General features: G+C 34.4%; 5 protein-coding genes and 2 long non-coding RNA genes across 8 annotated transcripts; 4 read left to right on the forward strand and 3 right to left on the reverse strand.

Annotated features, from left to right (window-relative positions):
* Positions 1-4,796: 4,796 nt before the first annotated feature.
* Positions 4,797-5,657, reverse strand: LOC111793913 (ethylene-responsive transcription factor WIN1-like). The gene is made up of 2 exons (XM_023675985.1): positions 5,567-5,657; positions 4,797-5,487 (listed from the first exon to the last, which is right to left on the reverse strand). Exons 1-2 carry the CDS (start codon positions 5,644-5,646, stop codon positions 4,953-4,955), a joined length of 615 nt encoding a protein of 204 aa, XP_023531753.1. The 5' UTR covers positions 5,647-5,657; the 3' UTR covers positions 4,797-4,952.
* Positions 5,658-9,526: 3,869 nt separating this feature from the next.
* Positions 9,527-10,167, forward strand: LOC111793727. The gene is made up of 2 exons (XM_023675747.1): positions 9,527-9,795; positions 9,863-10,167. Exons 1-2 carry the CDS (start codon positions 9,600-9,602, stop codon positions 10,087-10,089), a joined length of 423 nt encoding a protein of 140 aa, XP_023531515.1. The 5' UTR covers positions 9,527-9,599; the 3' UTR covers positions 10,090-10,167.
* Positions 10,168-11,141: 974 nt separating this feature from the next.
* On the forward strand, positions 11,142-12,875 carry LOC111793393. Its single transcript, XM_023675240.1, has 3 exons — positions 11,142-11,248; positions 11,838-11,991; positions 12,506-12,875. The coding sequence occupies exons 2-3, from the start codon at positions 11,840-11,842 to the stop codon at positions 12,654-12,656; spliced, it is 303 nt and encodes a 100-aa protein (XP_023531008.1). The 5' UTR covers positions 11,142-11,248; positions 11,838-11,839; the 3' UTR covers positions 12,657-12,875.
* Positions 12,876-13,171: 296 nt separating this feature from the next.
* On the forward strand, positions 13,172-15,885 carry LOC111793390. The gene is made up of 5 exons (XM_023675237.1): positions 13,172-13,475; positions 13,878-14,134; positions 14,242-14,341; positions 15,329-15,395; positions 15,482-15,885. The coding sequence occupies exons 1-5, from the start codon at positions 13,417-13,419 to the stop codon at positions 15,533-15,535; spliced, it is 537 nt and encodes a 178-aa protein (XP_023531005.1). The 5' UTR covers positions 13,172-13,416; the 3' UTR covers positions 15,536-15,885.
* A 1,786-nt stretch (positions 15,886-17,671) lies between these two features.
* On the forward strand, positions 17,672-18,974 carry LOC111793391 (EPIDERMAL PATTERNING FACTOR-like protein 1). Of its 2 annotated transcripts, none has more exons than XM_023675238.1 (2): positions 17,672-18,378; positions 18,458-18,974. In XM_023675238.1, exons 1-2 carry the CDS (start codon positions 18,159-18,161, stop codon positions 18,721-18,723), a joined length of 486 nt encoding a protein of 161 aa, XP_023531006.1. In that variant the 5' UTR covers positions 17,672-18,158; the 3' UTR covers positions 18,724-18,974. The 2 variants fall into 2 exon arrangements, with proteins under 2 accessions (XP_023531006.1, XP_023531007.1); XM_023675239.1 differs by having other exon boundaries at positions 18,473-18,974.
* Positions 18,975-20,372: 1,398 nt separating this feature from the next.
* On the reverse strand, positions 20,373-21,071 carry LOC111792599. The gene is made up of 2 exons (XR_002814825.1): positions 21,031-21,071; positions 20,373-20,930 (listed from the first exon to the last, which is right to left on the reverse strand). It is a non-coding gene; the product is annotated as an uncharacterized LOC111792599 (long non-coding RNA).
* A 153-nt stretch (positions 21,072-21,224) lies between these two features.
* LOC111792600 lies at positions 21,225-23,479 on the reverse strand. The gene is made up of 3 exons (XR_002814826.1): positions 23,389-23,479; positions 22,150-22,212; positions 21,225-21,330 (listed from the first exon to the last, which is right to left on the reverse strand). It is a non-coding gene; the product is annotated as an uncharacterized LOC111792600 (long non-coding RNA).
* Positions 23,480-25,185: the final 1,706 nt, after the last annotated feature.

Here is a 25,185-nt window from a genome sequence, read left to right on the forward strand (position 1 = left end):
GTATCGATTTTTTAAATAAATAATTAATACAATTTTGATACTGATAAAATATCACACATTTCTAAACAAATTTATACTTTGAAAATAATTTAAACTATGTTTTCCTTGACCAAAATTTATAAAACTGTTTAGACATTTAGTTCTAAATTGTTCTATATTTATACTCATCTAATAATATTGGCAGCAGTTTAAATTAATAAATAAATCAACCAACAAAGCAACCAAAATCAAATTACAAACAAATGGACTCAGGAAAGTAGCCATTTAAGAAACAAAAACAAATAAATTAAAAAAAAAATTACTGAAAGAGTGGGCATAACAAAAAAAAAATGTAGAATATTAATGGTATTCATGTATTTAAATTTAGAATTAAACTTAATGAATAAAATATGTAGATTTAAAAAATATATATTTGGGAATTAGTTAGAAAGCAAAAAAGAAAACGGAAGTTCCATAATGTAAAAGCAACGGAGGAGAATGATCCGAAAGGAATTTGGAATATCCAATAAATTGCAAAAACTTTCAACAATCCATCCCCCATCCTCCAATCTCCAACATCACCACACACACACCTCAATAATAAATGTCAACCGGCCATGTCATGTATGAAGGGTAAAACAGGAAATTCACTCCGCCCCCACGTGGGATGTTTCTATTACCTGTTTCTTCTAAATCACCAGATTCATGCCTCACCCTGAGGGACCTATTCTTTCTCTTTCTATTTTTATTTTGAAATGGATTTTTACTTTAACCCATCATTAAAAACACCACGTAGTTATTATTTTTATATATTAAAAAATATATATATATATATATTCTTTACCGAATATGCCTTCCCCTTTTTCCAATTAAATGGGTTTCTTTATTGCAATTGCAACCTTCAATATCCAATTTATTTTTTCATTGACAAAACAATACTCAAACTTCCGTTTTCTAATGATTTGTATAAAGAACCGTAGGAGTTAGTAGTGATGCCAGGGATTTTGTAGTATCATAATATAATATAATACAAATATAATATAATACAAATGACGTATAATCGATCATTGAACTTTAATTAAATCATTTTTTTTTTTTAACCATAACATGCCAGTAGTAATACTTTAGAAAGTAAAAGTAGGTAAGTTTGATTTCTATATTTATAAAACATAGGATAATTGTACAATATGTTTTCAACCTTTATCTAATTTTTATTATAATTTTAATAGAATACTTTTGTATTAAAATATTTCAGAGCTTGTGTTAAAAAAGTATATAAGAACTAATTATATGCTAAAAAAATAAATAAAAGATAGAATAACAAATCAAAATAGATGAAGACCAAAATAATAATACCGAAAGGAGAATATTCTATATGAATGGTGGCATCTTTTACTAAATGCTCACAATTAAGAGGTCAAACCATAGACTTGAAACCTGTCATTAGTTTCAATCTTTTATTTTTATTTAACTGTATATGTCCCTCCCAACCTCCATTCTTCCTCTCTCCACTTATGAGTGAGATATCTTAGTCTTCACTTTTGCTTGTGCTTTTAACAATGAATAATTATGATTTATTTGCAAACATTTATTTCCAATGTTTGCAGAATCCACCTCCAAATATCTCAGAATTACGTTATCTAAATACCAAGCTATATAAAAGTTCAAATATATTAATTTTACCAATGTTTTCTCACGAGGATCCTGACATTCCTTTACATCTCATGTGCTACAACCACATTACTCCTGACATTCCTTTACATCTCATGTGCTACAACCACATTACCTACTTATTGTTACTTATTGTTTTGAAGACTGTCTTCGTAGATTAACATGAATACTTTACTTTGTCATCAATTTTGTACAAAAATTCTTAAAAATTCTCAAGAAGATGACCTTAACTTTCATAAAGTAAAGTTTTTGTTTGAATTTTAAGATTTTTTTTTTTTAAATTTGAATATCTTTCGTTTCTTGATGAACTTCCTATTCCAAATGAATGGCTTAACAAAATATTACACATGCACAACATTTTAAAAAGATGCCAAACAATATTCTGTTGTTAGTTGGAGTTTTACTTTTTCTCTCTTCTTGGAAAATTATAAAATAATTATATCTGATCTAGATGGCTTACTCAAATAAACTTGTGTTTTTTTTAGAAAAATAATAAAAATAAATAAATTGGTATAATGGTTGCAAAATTCCTATAAAACAAATATTAGGTTTTGGAGGCAGTGGTTTTCCGAATAAATATAAGCAAATTGGGGATATTATTATTGATCCGAGAATATTTTATAGGATATTCCCAACAACAGATATTTCTAGGCAGTTAACTGTTTTTGTCTTTTGAGGTGGCAAAAGTTCTATGGTACTTTTATTGTCACTATAAAAATAGCAAATATCTGTAGACACCTTTTAATAATTTAACAACTGTTCCGTCCACATCTAATGCCTTAAAATTAGTCAGAATTTGAGTAAGTTCTAATATAATGTTAGTAAATTAAAAATATCATACTTAGAACCAAGTTTCTAATTTATCTAAATATCACGGGCATATGGATGAACCTAAAAAAAAAAAAAAAAAAAAAAAACAAAAAAAAAAAATTCAAAGTAAGAAAGACATTTAAATTAATAAATATTTCTTTGATCTAGACATTTAAAAGACTTGTCATGAGAACTTTTACCTTAAATCGAGATGTTCAAGAATTTATGTATGTTTACGCTTGTTCTTATTTTTTATTTTTATGAAATTATTGCATCTATCAATTTGATTCTCTGTGAATTTGTTACCTAGCATAATTTATTTAGTTCAAAATTCACCTATTCCATTAAGAAGACGACTTATGCATATATATCTTCTCATAATTCAATGTTTTCTTGGTAAGTTTTCATCCAAACATTATTGAATAATTTCTAAAATAATTTGAGAATTATTGATCTTAGTTCTAAGAATCAGGTTTATTGTTACTATTTTAAATTATATTATTAAAATTTTTCAATGTATTAAATATGCTTTTCATGTAATACTAATGGGTATACAATGTTTGGGCCATTTTCGGGCTTCAGAAAAACGTTCGGACCAGTGGTTGGAAATTGGGCTTCCATCTAAAACTTGAAATGTTAAAAGATACGAACCACGTTACGATTCTTAATTTCTTTTTACAGAAAACATTCGATTTAAAGGATTCCTACAAAAGTATTTTTCATTGAAGAATTCTTGGTACGAAAAGATGGTGTAGATTATAAGTTCATATATATATATATATATATATATATATATATATATATTATACTCCTTGATATGAAGGATTTACTGTAGATGGCAATAAAGCTTTTGAATCTTCTAGTGTATAGGCAACTGTTAGGACTAACGGAGTTACTAAACACAAAGGTTGATGCTCTAAAAGAAGAGTACTTAATACTTGGAAATGAGAAAATGAGAAAATGACAAAATTGAATAATATTAATATTGGGCAGGCAAAGTAAACGGACCTGAACAAGGACTTGTATAGAGTAGGGGCCGCGCAAGAGCACTCCCCACTCCTACGAATTGCGACATATTCTCAGAAACTACGGACTACTATTCCTAGGACGGGCACCACTTCATCCATTTTTATATCCCACTCCCGCCACTCATCCAGAAACTTCTCCGATGTGGGACGAACCCAAAGTATCCTCTAATTATACATCGGTTTATCTACAATTTTTTTCTTTTCTTTAAGATTAGTATATTACTTTTATTTTTGAAAATGGTATTAACAATAATAATATTTGTGCATATTATTAAAGAAAATCAATAATATTTTTATTAATTTAACCTTTTATTATATTTCGTATTTAAAATGTTATTAATTTCTCTCTCGTTCATTCAAATACAATTTTTTTTTTTTAAATCCTCAATTTTCCCAAAGATGGTAAGAGGGAGATGTTCATTTTTTTTTCATTCCTTTAATTTAATTGATGGACCCAAAATAATATTAAATTTATGTGATACATATACATATAATATTAAATATGAATGAAGGTGTGGGTGAGACCTCCCATTGGGGCATCTAATTTTAGGGTTTAGTTCAAATGGGTCTAATCAGTGTGGTTGAAGGCTACATGGACCCCAATCAGCTATTATCATATGTTCAACTTAATGCATCCATACTCACATGCTCTTTTAATATCATAAAATACTTTATGGAATTAATTTATTACAAAGTTTAATCATTTTATTTTATTTTTTATATAGTTTTCTAGCTGAGTTCAAGATGATAGAAACATCATAATAATAGCTTTTAACAAGTTAAGATAAGTCGAGATATGAATCTAATTTTCTTCTAATAATTGTTTGAAAAGTCTTTTATTTTAATATTTTTTTTAAAGAGCCTGAAATATATTCAACTATACTCATTTTTGTATTTTTAAAGTTTAATTGCAATATATATATATATATATTTTAGACTTCGATAAAGTTTAAGATAATTATTAAAATACTTGAAAATATAAAGAAAATAGTCATCCTAAAATGACCTAAGACGGTAGCACGATCTCTCTCTACTATATTGTACCCAAATACTCGTACGCCCACTAATTTTTCCCTAGGCACAAAGGTGATGGTCATGCTACAATGGTAGGTGGTCTTGGAGAGTGGCTAGTTGGTTCCCTAAAATGAGGGATTCATTTAGATAACATCTTAGACCGGACAAAGAAAATTCATCACAAATTACAAATAAATAAATTCTATAAAACTAATCATAATATATTTCGACCATTTTATAGAACAAATTATCGAAGGTAACTATCTCAAAAATAAATTAGGTTAGAATTTTTTCTTTTTTTTAATCTAACGATATAAAACTGTCAGATAGATTATGACAGTTTCATCGATATTATATAGGTTTTTGTTTTTTTTATAGTGCATAATGCACGTTTTAAAATATTACAACTTAATTAACAACATAAGTTGATATTAGCAATTTGGTTACAAACTAAAGATAAACATCCTTCCCCTGTTGAATCTCAAACATTTGGTTTGGTTCATCATAGCTGATATGAAGCAGTTCCTCCACCATTTGCAAAGCTACCATTCTCTCTTCTTCATCCAACTCCGATGGAATCTCCGCCACTTCCGCCGCCACCGGAGATTGATCAGCCACAACCACACCCATCAGAGAATCATCCTCGTTGTTATGGCTCTTCTTATTTCCAAGCTCAACAGTCATGACCCAGCTAGATGCCGACCGAGGCCCAGCACGTTTCTGCCACACGCCAATGTTGGAATTCTCAGTGTCGAGCCTCAAACATGTCATGGACGGCGATGGAGTCCGACAGCATTTCTTGAGCTTAGCTTGCAATATTTCAGACAACCCCTTGGGGGAATCCTTGGTTGTAGTAATGTTGGTGTCATGGGTCGTCGGAAAATTGGTTTTGGCATTACGTCCGCTCATCAAAATCGCAGCTTGATCATACGCTCTTGCCGCTTCCTCCGCCGTCTCAAACGTCCCCAACCAAATCCGCCTCTTCCTGCACGCAATCAAACCAGAAATTGATTAAACAATACACATATTTAAAATTTGGGGAAGAAATTAGAAGAATTAATTACAGTAATGGGTGACGAATTTCAGAAACCCAAGAGCCCCAATGGCGCTGCCTAACACCACGAAACTTCTTAAACTTGGGCATTGTCAGAGAAGGAAGTACAGAGAGAAGGGGGCAGTGGAGGAAACATATAAGAAGGGGGGAATTTACAGACAGTACACTGTCGGCTAACTAAAAGTGATAAAATCCTTAAGAATTTATCAGTGTCACCTAAATCTGTCGCACAAAACAGTGGGAGAAGGACAACATCATTAAAGCATCTTTTTTGATTGAAACATCGCCATAACTTAGATTAGATACTCTGTTACTCGCTCTTTGGCTTTGTTGTGATTGAGCCAAGTGTTGTTTGTTGCTTCGTCTGCCCAAATCTTTGAACTTTATAGTCCGTATACTTCCACGTGAATCATAAAGTAAGAGTGTGGGGAGGGAAATTATTGATGGGATTGATTTGAATGTGGATTAGGTGAAAAGGGTTAAGAAGGCTCCAACTTTTGAGGTCATTTCAGGTCAAAACCAACTGCATTAGTGCATAAAGTTTGGGAGATTGTTATTTCTACCTTATTTAATGTCCCTAATCAATCCATCTCTTTTTTTATAGGTCACCCATAACAGCTAGTAAATATTGTCTGCTTTTGTTCGTTACATATCATCATCCGTCTCACGGTTTTAAAACGTGTCTACCAAGAGGAGGTTAATGCGCTTGTAGATAACCTATGAGGTGTATATACACACCATTTTCATCTATATAATGACGGTAAGATTTTGTAACAACCCAAGTCCACCATTATAGGTTTTGTCCATTTTGGCCAGTTATGTATTGTTAACCCAAGTCCACCATTATAGGTTTTGTCCATTTTGGCCAGTTATGTATTGTTATCAGCCTCCTAGTTTTAAAATGTGTCTATTAGGGAGAGGTTTTCACAATAAATGTTTCATTATCCTCTCCAATCGACGTGAGATCTCACAATTCTTTCCCCTTGAATACCAGCGTCCTCGTTGGCACATCGTTTAGTGTCTGGCTCTGATAACATGATTAAAAAAACGCACCTTCTTTTTCAATTGTTAAATTACAATAACTTTATGATTAAAGGTGTTTTGCTTGTATGAGTGTGAAGCAGTAAGTTTGAATCTTTACATGTAGGGAAGAAAAAAATCCTTTAAAACATATAAAGTTGAATAATGTCTATTTCAAAATTAATGACTAAATTTATAATAATTAAATAAATGTTGATCGTGAAGTTTGAATTTAATAATATGGTTAGATGGGGAAGGTAAATCAAATGAAAAAGAAGTATACCTTGATTTATCACAAACTCACGACTCAATTTATTACATCCAANAAAAAAAAAAAAAAAAAAAAAAAAAAAAAAAAAAAAAAAAAAAAAAAAAAAAAAAAAAAAGCCATTAAGAGAATGACGTCATGCGATACTTTTTAATAATAAAATTATTAGTTATATTACGAAAAACTATTTATAATTAATTTGGACAAATTTCTATCATTTTCAATTCGAATCTATCATATCTTTTTAATAAATAATATTTGTGTAATAATAGCGTCTAGGTTTCCTTTCCTTTTATTTTTTGTTTTCACAAACATGTCAACAAAATTTAGTTAAATCTTTCCAAATTTGGAAATATGATAGTATTGTCAATTTTTATTAAATTTTAAAAATATTTATTGACATAAAATAATTTATAGAAAAATGCACTTATTTTAATTATTAATTAATGTAGTTGGGAGGGTAAATAAAGTGAAATTAATTAATTGTTATTTCACTTATTAGTTATAAGGTGTTTGGTGGGGTTACGTGCATTTAATTAATTGATTTTGAGGGGAGATTAGTTTTGATTTAAATAAATATATATTAATTAAGCTGTCGGTTCAAAATTCAAATATTAATATTTGGGCCAAAATGCATTTTTTTTTTATCCAAGAAATATTTGGGCCTTTCTTTCATGGTCCAAATGACGTGGCGTGGGCTGGCCCATTCATAATAGATAAAAAATAATTAAATATAGCCAATTCAAGATTTTAAAAAGGTTTTAATAAATTAAATTCATTATGTATAATTAAAAACGAACAAAGCTAAGAAACTCATTAAAAAAAGGAAAAAATAAATTTAAATTTTGTCTTAATAATGTAATGAATGAAATGCATGCTTAAATAAAGTAATGAAATATGTGATATTTTTTCAATTAAATAGAGATAATAATCTAATGGTCATAATTAAATATATATATATATATTAAGTGGGAATAGGAAAGGACGCACATGAAGCGCCTAATAAAGTCAAAGTCAAGTAAAAGGAAAGGGCATGTGATAGTGATGTTATGTTTTAAAATATCATTTAGCTTATAATTTACTTTTAATTCATATTAACTATAAATATTTTACTTAATTATGCTAAACCATTGCAAATGGAGTAATGGATAGGACATGGAACCATGGACCCGCCATCCACGTACGATTTGACTAACTCTGGAATGAGACCTCTTCGATAGAATCGAGCCAAAGAGGTGTAATTGATCAATGGTAAGGTGTGTGGATGAAATTAACCAGGTTGGGACACATGTTACTCCTATACTTAATTTTCGTAGATATGTCAATCATGACAAATATCAAATAGATATAGTCTATCTCATTAGTTATGTGTTTAACCCCCTCGACATGGGTAATGACTTGAATATTAGAGCATGTTAAACTTAATACCATAGTGATGTAATTATCTTCTTTGGAGGTTTACTTGACCTCAAAACTAATTATTTCAATATGAAAATGTAAATTCGTAACTAAATTTTCGGATCAATAGCAAATTTCAAACGGCAGAATTAGATGTTTTTGTCAAAAGACATACTTTTAATGTGTTTTTCAACTTAAATTTGAAGACGTGTGAAAGGATAGAAAGAAAAATGTGGTGAGAATTTGGATAAGGGTTGGAAATCATTGTCTTGAAGTTAAAGCTGAAGTTGAAATTAAATGTCCTATAAATCGAAACTTCTAAGAGTATAATCGTTCGTTATCGGTCTACTCTTTGTATTCACGAGTATTTACAAAGTAAACTATATTAATCTTTATTTTTCTTTATCTATACCGATATTTATACTGTTTGTGTCCACAATGATTCAGTACCATCCTTCAATTTATTCTTCAATTTTAATTAAATGATATAATTATTCTGATAAAAATTTTAAATACTTAAACCAACTTTATTCTGTTTTAGGTACAGAAATAAAAAAAAAATGACTTCACTGTTCACCGTTTACTTTGAATTATTTAGCACATGACTTTCTACTTTATATTTGATTAAGCGATAAGATCCTTTGATTAAACATTTACTATATGATTAAGTGATAAGATTATTTCATTAAACATTTACTATTTAATTTGCACATGCCTTTTATAATCTTTTTCAATTCCTTTTTTTTTTTCTATCATCTCTAAAATACGTTTTTTTCCCATTAAAAACCAGACATTAACAATAATAACATGATTAAAAAAAAAAAAAAAAAAAGGTTAAAGGGCAAAGCAACGGTCAAAAAGTCGAGAAGTTGAACATTCCGACCAAATTCGAAATATCATAATGGTGGCACGTGTGACATGCACCACAGTGCCAGCAAAAAAATTGGTCTGACTGTCCAGCTTGGAAATTATGTTTTTTTTTTTTTCCTTTTACTTTAATTTCCATTTATTGAATTCTAATAAACACACAGAATTTCCTTTTGGCCTAATGTCTCATAATTCAAAATAAATTAATTTAATTTTGAAAAAAGAGGCAATTCAGCCGTCACAAGTAGCCAAAAATACAAAGCAGAACCAATTTTGTGGGTCCTGAAATTAATTGAAGCAAAATAATATAATTAATAAATTATATATATATATATACGTATAATTTCCAGAATTTGGTAGAAGCCCCTCCCCAACCAAGTAGTAATATTATTTAATTTTAATTTTATTTTAATTTTAGGCTTCGATTACATCACCCCTTTAATTTCACCTCTTCCTTCTCTGTCCTATCTATAAATCCTCCGAGTTTTGGATGATTTTGGTGAGAAAAAACAAAGGGATAAAAAGTATGTCTTCGATGATGAACTCGCAGGGAATGGCTCTGGCCACCGCCATGGCGGCTGTCTCCGGCACCGTAATTCTTCTCTCCTATTGCATCCAAAAATCCATCCCGATTCACCAAACCCACCACTTTTCTCCTCCGGTTCTCCGCTCTTGTATTCCTTCTGGTACGTTTTCAATAACCCATCATGGATTTCTCTGTTCAACTTTTGAGCTAATTCTTGGTTTTTTCAGAGACGAGTAAGAAGAAGAAGAAGAAGAAACAGAGTCAGAAAAAGAGGGTTCATTTTGCGAAGGACGTAGTGGATCCAATTGGGAACGGTGAGGATTTTCGAAGACAGCACGAAATCGCCGCCGCTTCACCGCCTCAAAAGGCCGCCGGAATGCCGGCGAACAGAGCCGCGCTTTACAACAGGATTCTGAGAGATCGCGTTGTTCATAGATACACTTACTCTTGCTGATTTCAATTTAGAATTTTTCTGTACAAAATTCAAGTTCCACCAAATCTGTGTCTACAATTTTCTTCCCTCTTTTCCCAATTCTCTCCAATTTTAACCACTGGGTGTCGATTAAAATTCAATAATTTTCCCTCAATTATTGGGTAAATTGAAAGAAACAAAGAGGAAAANTTTTTTTTTTTTTTTTTTTTTTTTTTTTTTTTTTGTTCTTGGGCGACAATAATTGAAGCTTGCTTGGTTGTTCGATCAACTGTAAGCCAACGGTAACGGCTTTTGGGGGGGGCAGGGGCGAAGGGGCCGTCATCCAGAACTTTATTTATTGAATTTATTATATGATTAGTGCAGCTGAAAGTTTGAACATGGGCACGTTAGAGATGCTTCCCTTTGGTCGCCCACACCCAATTTGATTATTTAATATAAAGTATGGTTTATTTATAATGGACTTTGAAGGGAGACTAGCTTTGATTTAACCACACCCATTTGGCAAAATGGCCCCTGGAAAATAACAAAATTGTCGTTCGAAGCCCCTCAAAATTGCGGAAATTGTAGTCTTGGAATGTGACTTATTTGGGCAGGCCATGTGAAGGTGGTGCAACATGTTGGTGGGTTGAAATTGGGGAAAGATTGGGACAACCAAACAGAATATGCCCACAGATATAAAAAATAAATAAAATAAAACAAGTTCAATACTTTGCTTGAGAATTGTTGAGAGGGACTCTCGTATTTACTAATTAAATAAATGATTAAAATATTATATTTTTCAAGACATAAAATATTCAACCAATAGTATAGTGAGATTTAGCGTGAAGGAAAAAAAGTTATTTAAAAAGAAATATATATTATGACCAAATTCAAAACTATCCTTAAAGAAATCACAAGAAAATAAGCTTATTTTTTTACTTAATTTCTTTTAATATTGTTATTTTTCAATACAATAAAAGATATAAATTTGTAATTTCAAAAAAAGAAATACATGCTAATTATACTATTTTTATAATTCATTAATTAATTATTTTATGATCGGATGAATTTTAAAATTAATTTAGGAAAAAAAAAAATAGAAAATAGAATGGCGGAGGGAGACTCGGAAGAATAAAGCTGGAAACCGCATTTTTACGTTCACTTACAACTCTGCTTGGACGCCGTCGCTCTCGATTTGAAGGTACTACTCTTCTAAAATTATTCTTCTTCTTCCTTAAGATTTGCCTCGATAATACTTACTGGATCATCCTTATCTTTTTCCTTGTTAGATTTTGCTGTCAATGGATTCTAGGGTTTAGGATTTAGGGTTTTGTATTGGTTTTTGTTTTAACATTTTTCAATATCAGTAACAACTTCTGTAAATCACTCGGGAAATCTGAACTTTGAGTACTGATTTATACCTATTTCCAAGGCTTCTTGTTCTGGAATTTATGCGTTCTGTTCTCTTTCCATTTGTTCTTTACGCATAGGTAGCTTGTTTCGATTAATCTTCTCCGAGTTTTTGATTTTGAATGATTAAGGAAGAATTCCTTACTATGTTGAGGGGTAGGGCTCATTGGGTTTCTACAAATCCTCTGATGACTGTCGGGAAGAATTCCTTACAGAGTTTTGCCTTGTAGATCCATGATTTGGCCATTTTGTGCTTTCAGTGTATCCTTTCTCTTTTCTTTAATTTCATTGTTGGAATTGACAATAGTGAGATGTGATAATTTTACATCGCATTTGACTGCCGCTTTATGTCTTGGCTTCTTTTGTTTTCCTTCATACAGTCATGAAAGTCCGTGCTTCAGTGAAAAAGATGTGCGAGTTTTGTAGGACGGTGAGGCGTCGAGGTCGAGTGTATATATACTGCTCTGCCAATCCCAAACACAAGCAACGCCAAGGCCTATCAACATTTGCAAGTGAAGCTCCATCTCCTTCCTTGTAAGTACTTCCCTTTCTTTTTTATTTGGGTGTTGTCTATTATTAGTCTTGTACAATTTGAACAATCTGTTAAAGATGGAAAACTGTGAAGACTTATGTAATTTGCTTAACTTAAGGACGGACAATTTATTACTTGGGAGTAATGTATGAATGTAGTTCGAGTTTATGTAAAACATAAATGGCTGAACTTGTTAATGTAAAATTGTGTTCTTCAGCACCGAAAAGTGTGTTTCTTTTTTGTTTTAATGTGAGGACGAAGCTGAGGCCAGATTCTTGGAAATTAGTAGCTCAAGTTTGACACTCATAAGTCTTCTTCTAGTTCCATCCTCTACGATGGAGCTGGAGATTAATTTTGGGGATAGACGGAAGTCATTTTTCCATTTTCATGATTAATAAGCTCAGTACACTTCTTGTTCACATATCCGTATATGGCATGAATGGTATGCAGGTTTTAACTTGGGATTAATCACATGATTCTTGTAGCAAAATGCATTAAAGTTCGCTCATTTTTCAGGTTCTCCAGAAGTGAGGTGAAGCAAGAGATTCTTCCCAGTCATAGCTCGCGAACAGGGCTAGCCTCTCTCATCCCCCAAAAGCACGAGCCAACAATGTTGTTTGGTTGGAGAATGGGTCTGGCTTCAATTCTGTGGAAGAAACAAAATTAGAGCTTAGTCGACACAAGGACTGATTTTGTGTGCCATGGCAATGCTGCTGCTACATTGATAATTATTAGTTACTCTTTGAACTTCTTTCGTGATAAAAGATGAAGCACTTCTTCTCTCAGATTTGTTCTATTTGAACTGGTTTTGATACTTAGAATGAGAGGAATAGATGTTGTTACTTTGGATATCAAAATAACATTTAAACAACTTTCGACCTGCAAAGTTTGATGTTGTAAACGTCGAAGGCACAGGAAACGCTTAGCAAATCAAAGAAAATAAGACATCTAATGTAACTTGAAGACTGAAAAATAAAAGTCGAATTCCAGTACGATACAGGATTTTGTTCTAAATGTTGAATTTGAGTTCGGAATGTGTTAAAAATGGGATATAAGTGAAGTTGAAAGCAGTAGAAGAAAAGAAACGACTGTTTTTGCTGTTAATAATAGCAAGCAGTGGATGGATAGTGGGGGCCAGAGCCACACAAAAGGTGCGTATAAACCACCAACAAGAATCCACCAATTGAACTATCCATTTCTCCATTTCGACGCCCATCTCTTCTCTGAATTTCTCGGAAACAACCCACCAATTTTCTATTTTGGTATTTAGTTTCCACTCCCCACTCAACTTTCCCCTTTTTCCCTCATCCAACTTCCTGCTTTCTTGCCCCAACTCTACTCCATCTCTCGCCAGTTACAGGTTCTTAGCTTCACTCTCGTTTTACCTGAATCGATGCCCTTCTCTGCGCTTTTGGCTTAATATCAACATGGTTATGCTTAATAGTTCCTTCGCCGCCTGGATCAGCCGCTTGTTCGCTTGCATGGGGTAAGTTCTCGATTTTCCTCATCAATCGTTCATTGCGGTCTTGTAAAGGAGTTGTTATATTTGCTTCTAATGGAGTTTTGTGATGACCCTTTTGTGTAATCCATGGAATTGCTTCTGTTTTCTGGCTTACTGAATAGTGGACCATCTCCTTTTTTCTTCTTTTGCCAAGAATTTCACTATTTCAACTGTAATGTTTAATCCAAACGAAGAAAGGGGCATGGGGGAAGTTGTGGGATTTCATGTTCTTTTGGATTGCTGGTATTAATGTGAATTCCTGAAGGAACTATGAACGAAACTAAGTTTATTAAGATTCAAAGTTCGAAACCATTCCACATTCTTAGTAATGTTTTTGCTGCAATTTTATAGCATATATAGTGCTTTATTAGGTTTATAACAGTGCAGGGGTTGTTTTGGATGCTGCACTAAACCAACACCTATTATTGCTGTGGATGAGCCATCTAAGGGATTAAGAATTCAAGGACGAGTCGTTAAGAAACGTAGCATATCTGATGGTTTTTGGAGCACAAGCACATGTGATTTGGATAATAGCACCATTCAATCTCAACCAAGCATCTCCTCTATCAGTACATCAACCCTCACGCTCACTCATAGCAATGTTGGTGGCAGTGTGAGCAACCCTTCTGAATTTGTAAACCATGGCAAGTTTCCCTTCTGAATTTGTAAACCACGGCGGTTAGATCGCGATTGCTCATTCAAACCTGCTCAATATAGCAACAAACCAATTGCTCATTTTCATTGCTTTCAGGTCTTCTTCTCTGGAATCAGAACAGGCTGCAGTGGATTGGTGGTGGTAGTAGCAGCAAGACAACGGATCAAACTCAACAAAAACAGAAGGCGAAAATCAGGTCAGTTCACCAAATGTCTCTGCCTTTCGAAATTGTACCCACCGTTTGTAAATTCTTTCGCTAAGTGCTATCTTGTGAGATTCTACCTGGGTTGGAGAGGGAAATGAAGCATTTCTTATAAGGATGTGGAAACCTCTCCCAAATTAACGTGTTTTAAAATTGTGAGGCTGACGGCGATACGTAACAGGGCCAAAGCAATATGTGCTAGTGGTAGGCTTAGACTGTTATAAATGGTATCAGAGCCAGACACCGGACAGGTGCCAGCGAGGACGCTGGGCTCCCAATGGGGGTGGATTATGAAATCTCACATCGGTTGGAAAGAGGAACGAAGCATTCCTTATAAGGGTGTGGAAACCTCTCCCAAATAGATGCGTTTTAAAATCGTGAGGCTGACGGCGATACGTAACGGGTCAAAGCGGACAATATCTGCTAGCGGTGGGCTTGGATTATTACAAATGATATCAGAGCCACAACACCGGGCAATGTCTCCGCTGGGCTTCCAGGAGGGGTGGATTGTGAGATCACACATCGATTGGAGAGGGGAACAAAACATTCCTTATAAAGGTGTGAGAACCTCTCCCAAACAGACACGTTCTAAAATCGGGAGGCTGACGACGATATGTAAAGGGCCAAAGTAGACAATATTTACTAGCGGTGGGCTTGGGGTGTTACAAATGGTATCAGAGCCAGACACCAGGCGGTGTGCTAGCAAGGACGCTGACCTCCAAAGGGGGTGGATTGTGAGATCCCACATCGGTTGGAGAGGGGAACGAAATGTTCCTTTGAAGGGTGTGGAAACCTCTCCCAAACATACGTGTTTTAAAACCGTGAGGTTGACGACAATACATATCAAACCAAAGCGGACAATATCTACTAGTAATGAGCTTGGACTGTTAGAGTAGTGATACAAAAATCTAGAACTAAAAATCTTGGTGGAGATCATATTAAATCTTCATTCCATGCGTGTATATATGCATTTGCTTGCAGTTGGCGTGCAACATATGACAGTTTACTGAGTACAAGACAATCTTTTCCTCATCCAATTCCTTTGTCCGTAAGTTTGGTGTTGCAAGTATTGTCATTTCTTTCTCCACTGGTTTCATTGTAAGACTAAGAACTTTAAGAACTTGATTTTAACAGGAAATGGTGAAGTTTCTTGTGGAAGTATGGGAACAGGAGGGCCTATATGATTGAAAATGCTTCGTTTATTTTGGATATATTCCTTGAATCCTTGGGAGGAACCTTCTTAGTACAGATTTCCAAAAAGAGAATAAAGGCTGTTTTTCTTCTTCTTCTTACCTTTATCAATCCTCCATTCGTCCTGTACAAATTTATGAACACCAGAACTTCCTTTTTCTTCACTGTTCATATTATGCATAAAAACTCGAAAATCTCCATCACTGCTGCTCAAAGTAAACTGTGTTATAATGTGAATTTACATGTATAGTTTGGTGACTTTGATGGGATTTTTTGTGGGTACTCTTCTATGTTTCTGTGTGGTATGTTATTGGTTGGATATGACATAGAGATGGATTCTTATATTATAACGGGATTTAAGTAGCTATCTTCTTTTCTCCCGTGCCCCTAACAAGATGAAGAATCTCCATTTAAGTGGGGAACATGGAGGGAGCTGAGCAAAATAAAAAGAAAATCATGTGATCTATATCAAGTTCCTCACGGTATCAACTCGACCCAAATCACTCACTAAAAAGATTCATTTTCTAGTTTTTGATACACAAAACATCTAGATAGCTTACATTATTGAATATATGCTATTCACATCGGTTATTAATTACTCAAGTATTTCGTATTAAATTAAAGGATGAGGTAGTGACGTAGCAACTACCTCGAAATTAAGAGGATTGTGACCAAAATGTGTTGTATCATTTGGTGGGTCTTTTATATAATTGTCCAAAAAATGTCGAATCATTTCAACAAGTTGTCTCTTGATGCCTCTGTTTTCCTCATGCCTACTCTCCTTAATTTCACTGCTGAGTTTCTGGGTTTAATTGTTCTTCTCTGATTTATAATGCCCAACTTCGCTCTTTGATCGATTAGGGAATGATGAATTAGTAACAACTCATTTGGGTGCTCACAGTCTGAGAATCTTTGTCCTGTTTCTGATGATATTGAAATGAGGAGTGGTTGTTGATACGCAATTGCATAGGTTTTGGTGCTGCAAGGCTAGCCATGGTTGGAAGATTGTGCCCTCAGCTTCAGCATCTTGACCTTGTGGGGCTCAATGGTTTTAACTGATGCAGTGCTGCTTCTTCTACAGGTAGTCCATCAGCCGCAGAGCTCAATTGAAGTTGTGGAGATGCGACATCCTTGTATGAACAAGGGACCAAGCAGCTGAATTCCCTGAGAAAGGTGTTCCTTCAATTGAATCTTCATTAGATTATGGTAATAAATGCTGTCTTTGTGTGTGCATCCATTTAGAGTTTGAGGCTCCATTGAGCTGCTGAAGCGCTTGTCATAAGGTACGTGTTGGTACATATGGCAAAAGGCTAAAAGGCAAGCAAATTGAACAAATGGCTATAAGATCTCTCATCCCACCGTCGGTCAGTGGTGGATGAGAGAAAGCAGAAGCACAATGGGGACAGAGAGGGGACCCTCCAAGCGTAGGGTACCCTAAAATGATGTTAGTATAACATGGGGTTGTAAAGTGGTTGGCCTGAGAATCTGAATTTGCAGTTTGGGACAGCAGCTTCCATTAGATTGGATTATTCAGCAGTGGCATATGCATATATCAACTCCACACCAGCCTTCTCTTCTTTTCAACACCTTTCATTACTTAAATATTCTCACCCTTCACATCCTTCTCAATTCTTTTCAAAAGATATTGAACTTGAATGTGTCGGTTCAAGTCCACCACTAGTAGATGTTATCCTCTTTGAGTTTTCCCTCTCGAGCTTCCCTTCAAAGTTTTAAAACGCGTCCACTAGGGAGAGGTTTCTACACCCTTGTAAAAAACGCTTCGTTTCTCTCCCACCGATGTGGGATCTCACAATCCACACTCCCCTTAAGGGTCTAACATTCTCGCTGGTACACTGTCTAGTGTCTGGCTCTGATACCATTGAATTGTGATGATAGTATAACATGGGCTTGTAAAGGGAAAGCTCAAAGAGGACATTATCTGCTAGCGGTAGGTTTAGACTGTTACAAATGGTATAAAAGTCAGACACTAGGTGGTGTGTCAGCGAAGACGTTGGGCCCTTAAGGGGGGTAGATTGTGAAATCTCACATCAGTTGGAGAGGGGAACGAAACATTCCTTATAAGGGTGTGGAAACTCTCCCTAACAGACGCGTTTAAAAACTGTGAGGCTGAACTGTTATGCATAATTTTTTTATTTTTTATTTCCTTAAAAAACATGAATTCATGCAATAAAATATGAAATTTGTAAGTGAAGAGCATATATTAAAGAATGGGGAATAGAAGGCCAAATAATTGGAGTTTTATAGGTAAAGCTTTAAATGAAGGGAAGATGGAAAACTAAATAGAAAGCAAACAAAAACAGAAGTCCTTTTTCTAGGCAATAGACCTCTGTTTCTTTGTACCTCTTCATAACTACATTTCCCATAACTCTTCAGTCCTTAGACAAGAATCGTTTAATCTCGACCCACTTTTGCAATGGCTTCATAATGTATTAGCCATTAATTGATATCAACGTATTAAGTATCACGAGTCAACTCAAGCATAACTTGACTACTCGAGACATACCTGATGTTCGAATCCCTCTCTCTTCTCTCTCAAAAGGAAATGAAATGAAAAGAAAAGGGATTGATTTATTCAATTGGGACCCCCAAGAACAGAGAGATGCAGTGCAGGAGCAAGACAAAGGCTATACCATTTCCTTTCACTGTAGCATTTTTGTCAACACTTCACCACCACCACTTCAATTCTCTGAACCCTTTTTTTCCCATTTCAACACTCCAATCCTTCTCTCATTCTCTCACTCAAAATATGGCTTTAAACAATTCCCTCTTTCTCATTCTCCCTCTCATATTCTCCCTCTCTGTCTTTCACCCCACATCAGGTAATTCCTAATCCAACTTCCACACATGTTTATATTCATATGTGTTCATAATTTTCTTAATTTTGTTGGGTGTTCTTAGTTTTGGGAATCTCAGGGAATGAAGATTCAAAGCAGAAGGAATTGGCTATTGGGTCAAGGCCACCAAAGTGCTTCAACAAGTGCTTGAATTGCAAGCCATGTGTTGCTGCTTTGGTCATTTCTCAGCGCCACAAAGGTGATGATAGTAACAACGGCGGTGTTGTTTCTAATTTGGAGGCGGCTCAAGTTCCCAAAGATGATGCCTATTATCTTCTCTCATGGAAATGCAAGTGTAAAGATAAGTACTTTCAACCTCGAAAAACATAAAAACACTTCCATTTTTCATTGTTTCACCCAAATTTTTATGTATGCCTACGTATCATAATATAGTGATTCTTGAGAGAGTTTTTTTTTGGTGCTTTTTCTTCTGCTCTCTTTGTTCAAGGGAATGGAACTGAATGTAAATTTACAAGATTTTGATTTGAAAAACATGTGGGCATTAAGTGTGGAATGTATGAGTATTTAATGCATATAAGTTAGTTGTTTTCGTTGAATCAAATGAATGGATTGCTCATAAACTGTCCATTGGACCACTCTACTTCTGTTTTTTTTACCCTTTTCAAGCATTAATATTCAGTAAAGTTATTGCATTTTGATCAAATTAGCCTCAAACTCAAAAGGGTAAGCAAAAGAATGTTCAAAAGAAAGAGAGAGGATGTGAAGAGACATAAGTTTGTAACTATTTGAGATTATCTTGATGGGTTAATGTCTAGTAATCCTGTGGTTGAATGGTCATAGTCATGCTACTGTGCTTGTCCCGACCAGTTTTAGGGCTGCAGCTAACCAAATCTTTGAATTTAAAGCTCGTTTCTTCACAGCAGATGAAAAATGGGTCTGAAATGAATCAACCCTTGTTTTTATATTCAACTTAGACATGATAGCAGCAGCAGAGCAGAAAGAGGATGATGTTTCTCATCTACATGTTCGATCTTTGAGATTCCACATCAGTTGAAAATGAGAACAAAACATTATGTATAAGAGTGTGGAAACTTCTAACAGACGTATTTTAAAAACCTTGAGAGGAAGTCCGAAGGTGAAAGTCCAAAGAGGACAATATCTGCTAGCAGTGGGCTTGAACTATTATAAATGGTATCAAAGCCATGTATCAATGATGTTAGATACTCAAAGCCATATCGGTGGATGTTGGGCCCTCAAGGGAGTATCAAAGCAATGTGCTGGCAAGAATGTTGGGTCTTGAAAGTGGTGGATTGTGAGATACTATATCGGTTGTAAAAGTGTGAAAACCTTTCCCTAACAAACGCGTTTTAAAACTTTGAGAAAAAATATAAAACGAAAAAGTCCAAAATAGACAATATCTACTAAACGATTACTCGTTACTTGTATGTATATTGAGAGATAGCCCATCAGATCCAACCAAAAGTTTTGAGACCTCGTGCAGATGATAAGAGAGGCAAAATGATGTAATATATATTCGAAATGTTCCCATCATATTGGCAAATTCAATGTGATAGGACCATATTAACGACTGTGTCGTCAACGACATGACATTTTACCTTATTTTTCGCCATCATCGAGTTAATGGGTTATGCCTTCGCCTTGAGGCGGTGTTCACTAGTTTAGCTCACAATGGCCGATTATTGTTTTGGGGTTCTTTAGATTATGATGAAGTCTCAAACTTTAGTTGTACTCTGGCTTGAAGAAAGGGAAAAAAGAAAGCCGCAGATTCTGACATGCCCCCATCATTCGTGTACTATGATCAGTGATATCAGTGATATGTGTCGCATTTAAAACCACAGGAGTTCTTTATTACTTTCTTAATGTTGAACGACCAGTTTTTCAGACGTACTATTAGAAGCTAGAAGATCATTTGTGCTATAAAATGTAGTTTATGGCTTAAGAATTATGATCTAATGATTTGTAAATGTAGGTAGTAATCAATTTTCAATCCCCAAAAGAACACAATTTCTCTGTTGTTCTTATAAACAGACCTGCTGTGAGAACAACAATAGTATAAAGAATCTATTAAAATATGTCGGTATAGCTCAATTAGTTAAGATATAAACAAATCTACACACTTCCGGTGTTATATATATCATTGGCAGCTTAACCCCTTTTGTTTTCTAAGTCATAATAGCATAAACAAAGTTCAGATCATGGACAAAGGGAAGCTTCATGAGCACCTGCTGCATCATTGATAGAAGTATCTCATCATGATGAACAGCTTTTGGGCAATAAGTATGTAACCAAGCAGGGCCTTCAGTTCCCCACACTCTCGGATGGTTTTCAGATGATGTTTTATAGCTTAGCACAGAAATTCTTGTAGAAATACAGTAAGGCCACACAAATAAGAAAATGCAGCCTATGACAATAGATGTATATAAAGGATTTAGGCCTCCCTATGTCTTTTTGCATACCAATATTTAGTTGTATAAAATTACCTTGTGATATACTATGAGATTACCTCCAGCACAACTGCAAACTGTGCATCCCTGTGTCCAATCCTTCTTTGCAACCTCGTTTGTAAGGAAAATTTAAACTAAGATTACTATGTAATTCCAAAACTATGTCATAGTATTATAATTCGTCATCATGAAGGAAGAATAATAGTTAAACCTTCAATTACGTGTGTGGACACTCAAATCCATTGCTTCTGCTACAGCTTCAATGGTTGACATTACGAAGTTAGATATCTATTGTAGAAATTGTCATCTAAAGAACATTTTTGTATCACACAGAATGGTTTCCCATGTATAAAGATGAGCTAGTAATTCAAATCTGAGGGTGATGGAAATTTTGGAAACGTGCCTTGTTGTTTAGGGTGGGGAGATCCGTCTATGACAATGGAAGATGTCCAGCCATAAGTGCATAGAGGATGTCTGCAGCTGCACCATCATAACCCTGACCTCCAAGAACCTGCAGCATATGTAATAATTTTAAAAACAGTATGATAAAAAAGACATTAACGTATTCCTGGCAGAAAGAAACAAGACATAATCATTCGCAATCTAATGAATGAAACCACCTACTTATGAGCATTTTATCGATATACAGTACATTACTTCTGGACACAGTGCACTCAGTCCAAATTCAGAAACCTTCCAGATTTCAAGGAAATATAGGATTAATAAGGAACAGAGCACATGAATTCTTTTTGTCCAGAACCATGAATTTTATCCCTCTATTTAAAAGTTTGCACCTTAATGTCCCAGTGGTGCACACCCTTGTTGTGACAATGAGCAAGTGCACCTATAAGTTGTTGAAGGTATCGCCTAGACTAAATTTTGGGAAGCTTCTTCTGAAGAACCTGTGCAGATCAATACACATAATATGGTTTCAATATTTACCAATCTAATGTAAAGAAGGAGATAACAGTATTCAGCTGAAAAAAACCCGTACTATTTTATTAGACAGTTCATGTAACCGCCTAAGTCCACAGCTAGCAGATATTGTCCTCTTTGAGCTTCCTTTCAAGGTTTTTAAAACTCATCTGCTAGGAAGAGGCTTTCCCACCGTTATAAAAAATGTTTTGTTCTACTCTCCAATCTGAGGTAGAATCTCACATTTCACCACTCGAGACAAACTCAAGAATAATATATATCTTTGCCCGGCTAGCGAGCACCTGGAATTTAGGGGGAGATAGAAAACCATAGAGGAAAGATACACGATGCCAAAAGCAGGAAGCCAACTACAGATAACTCCTACGAGTTATGTGATATTACGTCATGAACGTACCTGATGCAGACGGGCAATATGTGGATGCCTAACAATTTTCATTATTGACATCTCCCTCTTAATCTGAAAGAGAATTTAAATTAACAAAAAGATTTAGATCATGAAACAAAGGGCAAGTATCATTATGAGTGTGTGTGTAATGACAGCATCCTTCCAGAACATGCATGTCGCAGGCTTCTTTAATTCCTGACTTTAAAGGGCAGACCCCTCCACGAAATCCCTGAGTTTGTTCATTTCTTGATTTCTTTGAGTATTTTTTCAATCATTAGGAAATAACATAACATGTGAGATCCTACGTCGAATCGATTGGAGAGAAGAACAAACGCCAGCAAGGATGCTGGCCCAAAAAAGGTAAATTGTAAGATCTCACGTCGGTTGAAAAGGAGAATGAATCATTCTTTATAAGAGTGTGGAAATCTCTCTCTACCAGACGGGTTTTAAAAACTTTAAGGGGAAGTCCAAAAGGAACAATATCCACTAGCGGTAGGCTTGGACTGGTCTTGGACGGTTACAAAATGCGGTTACAAAATGGGTATCGAGATGTCGATTTTTGAGGATGGCAAAGCTTAAACCATGGCAAAAGGCATCTCCACATACAGAGAATCCTTATTAGAGTGATAAGCAAAATGAATCTTGAAGTAAGTAGTGTATCCATGTGCCTTACCTCCATAATCGTTTATATATCTTTTTTTTACACTACCAAGCGAAATTAATGCGCAAATTAACAGGTAAGATATCCAGTTTGTACTTCAGTAAAGGGAGAGTGGGGTTCAAAATTGATAAACAAGAAGCCTGGATTGAATAATACAACCGGTTGGGCATCGAGTTGATACTAAATGCATATGCTGACCCTTTACATGAACATGGCACAGAGAGTCGCTTCATGATCGCATTACCCAGAAGAAAATGCAATCCCGCGATGGTTTTCAACTAAAGAAAACAAATATCCATAAGCATAAGCATCCAACGTGACAGAAAAAACATCAACAAAAAGTATCAAATAAGAAAAGGTAAGTTCTCAACTATTTTATTCTAAAACACAAATCGGCGTGAGCTGAACGGCCGAGCCTAAAATGGAATTCGAATAGTACACCTCAGCTTTGACCAAAGACAATAGCGATCAATTTTGTATCCTTATCCACCTATTTCACTTAATTAGATATAGAACCAAAATGTGAGGAGCATCTTGAAGAACAATAATTCAGAGAACTGATGACAAAACGCCGGTGAGATGCTTACCAGAATTTACTTCATCACCGGAGGAGCAACTCTGAGTATTGGAACGAAAATAATGGGTCTGGTGAAAGAAAAATTAAGTGATTTCTTTTTCTTAAACGAAATAAAATAAAGGATAAGTTAAAAAATAAAATAAAATATATATATATACCTAATTTAACAGCTCGTTACGGAGCCCATTACCAAGCTTGGAAAGCCCATTTAACAGCTCGTTACGGAGCCCATTTCCAAGCTTGGAAAGCCCATTTAACAGCTCGTTACTGAGCCCATTAATCTACCATATATCTATTAATCACCCATATTGGTATGATTCGATAGACATAATCATGCAATTTATTTTATAGTCAATTCTCCATCAAAACTAAAATGTATTTGACATGTTGATAAATTTTTATTCATTTTCAAGTCTTAAATATACAAGTTTTAATTATTAGTAGGTTATGAGATGTGAATTATTTTTATTTAAATTTGATGTTAGTTTTTTTTAAGAATTTTAATTAATATTCGAATATTTTATTTAACCATTTCTTCCTACTTCAAAACCTATCTATCGACAAGAAAGAAACGACGAGCTATGGTGGGGTCCATTTGGGGAGATTCTTCTTTCTGATTGGAAGATGAAAAAGGTGATGGAAAAATGAACGGTCTTGATTGTCCATAAAGAAATCAATGATCGCAAATTGACTAGGGACATCTCACCCGAATATGATATATTAATTTCTTTTGGAAAGTTTCATTCTATATATTACAAGAATAAAATAAATAAATAGATTTACTCAATTAATAAAAATAAAATTAATTAATTTTGGAAAGTAAGAAACAAGGAGCTGAAAGAAATAGAAAAAAAATAAAATAAATCTGTGATTTGTTTAAAAAGTAGTTATAATTTTTATTAACATTATTTTCTTATTTTAATTATTATGTAAATTCCAAAAACATATGGACGAAAAATAAATTTTAATTAAAATTCCAAAGAGATGGACCATAATATATCAATTTTCCATACTTTAGCCATCATTATTGAACACCCACTTGAAATTACAACAATACCCCCAAATTGGCATAGTCCCCCAATCGCTGTTCTTATTTTCGATGACTTTTAAGACTCACCGTTGAACCAAGCCGTGGGCACCACCAGTGACGCCGACTTTCCCTCTGGGCTCGACCAGGTGGGTCCCCGGATGCTACATTCAGCCACTCCTCGGCGAGAGTGGTATAAACGTAAATTTGAGAAGCTCTGAGGGCTCGCTGTCAAGATTGTGGAAGTAGTTTTCGTGATCACGTGAATAATTTAACGAGAATCGTTAAAAATTTGACACGCCACCAATCAACGGTGTTCATAGGTCATCAGTCACGTGACGTATTAACAATACTGGGTCCCACTTCTACTCTCTAAAATGTCTACATTTAAATTGCAAGTTTGGTTTATAATATATTAAATATTCTTCAATTAACAATAATAAATTTTACTCTTTCAATAAAATAAGATGAAATTATCATAATTAATAAATCAAATAATTCCTTTCTAATTAATTTTACGAGCTTCAAAGTTCATGCACGGGTATTAATGTAAGTTAAATAGTATATACCTTTTATGAAGGAATAATTTATACCCTTTATAAATAAGAAATAGTCAAACGTTTCTTTATGACTGAAACAATTCATATCCAGTAGGATGGTGGATATGTATGTTGATTTTGTTTTATATTCACTTGGTTCATGTGACTCCCTTGTACTTGGTCAAAGCCCAAGTGTTCCTCGAGGCTGCTCGAGCCTACACCTTTGTGTGTCTCGTCTATG

Source organism: Cucurbita pepo, chromosome LG04 (genome assembly GCF_002806865.2).
Source record: "Cucurbita pepo subsp. pepo cultivar mu-cu-16 chromosome LG04, ASM280686v2, whole genome shotgun sequence".
Taxonomy (NCBI): domain Eukaryota; kingdom Viridiplantae; phylum Streptophyta; class Magnoliopsida; order Cucurbitales; family Cucurbitaceae; genus Cucurbita; species Cucurbita pepo.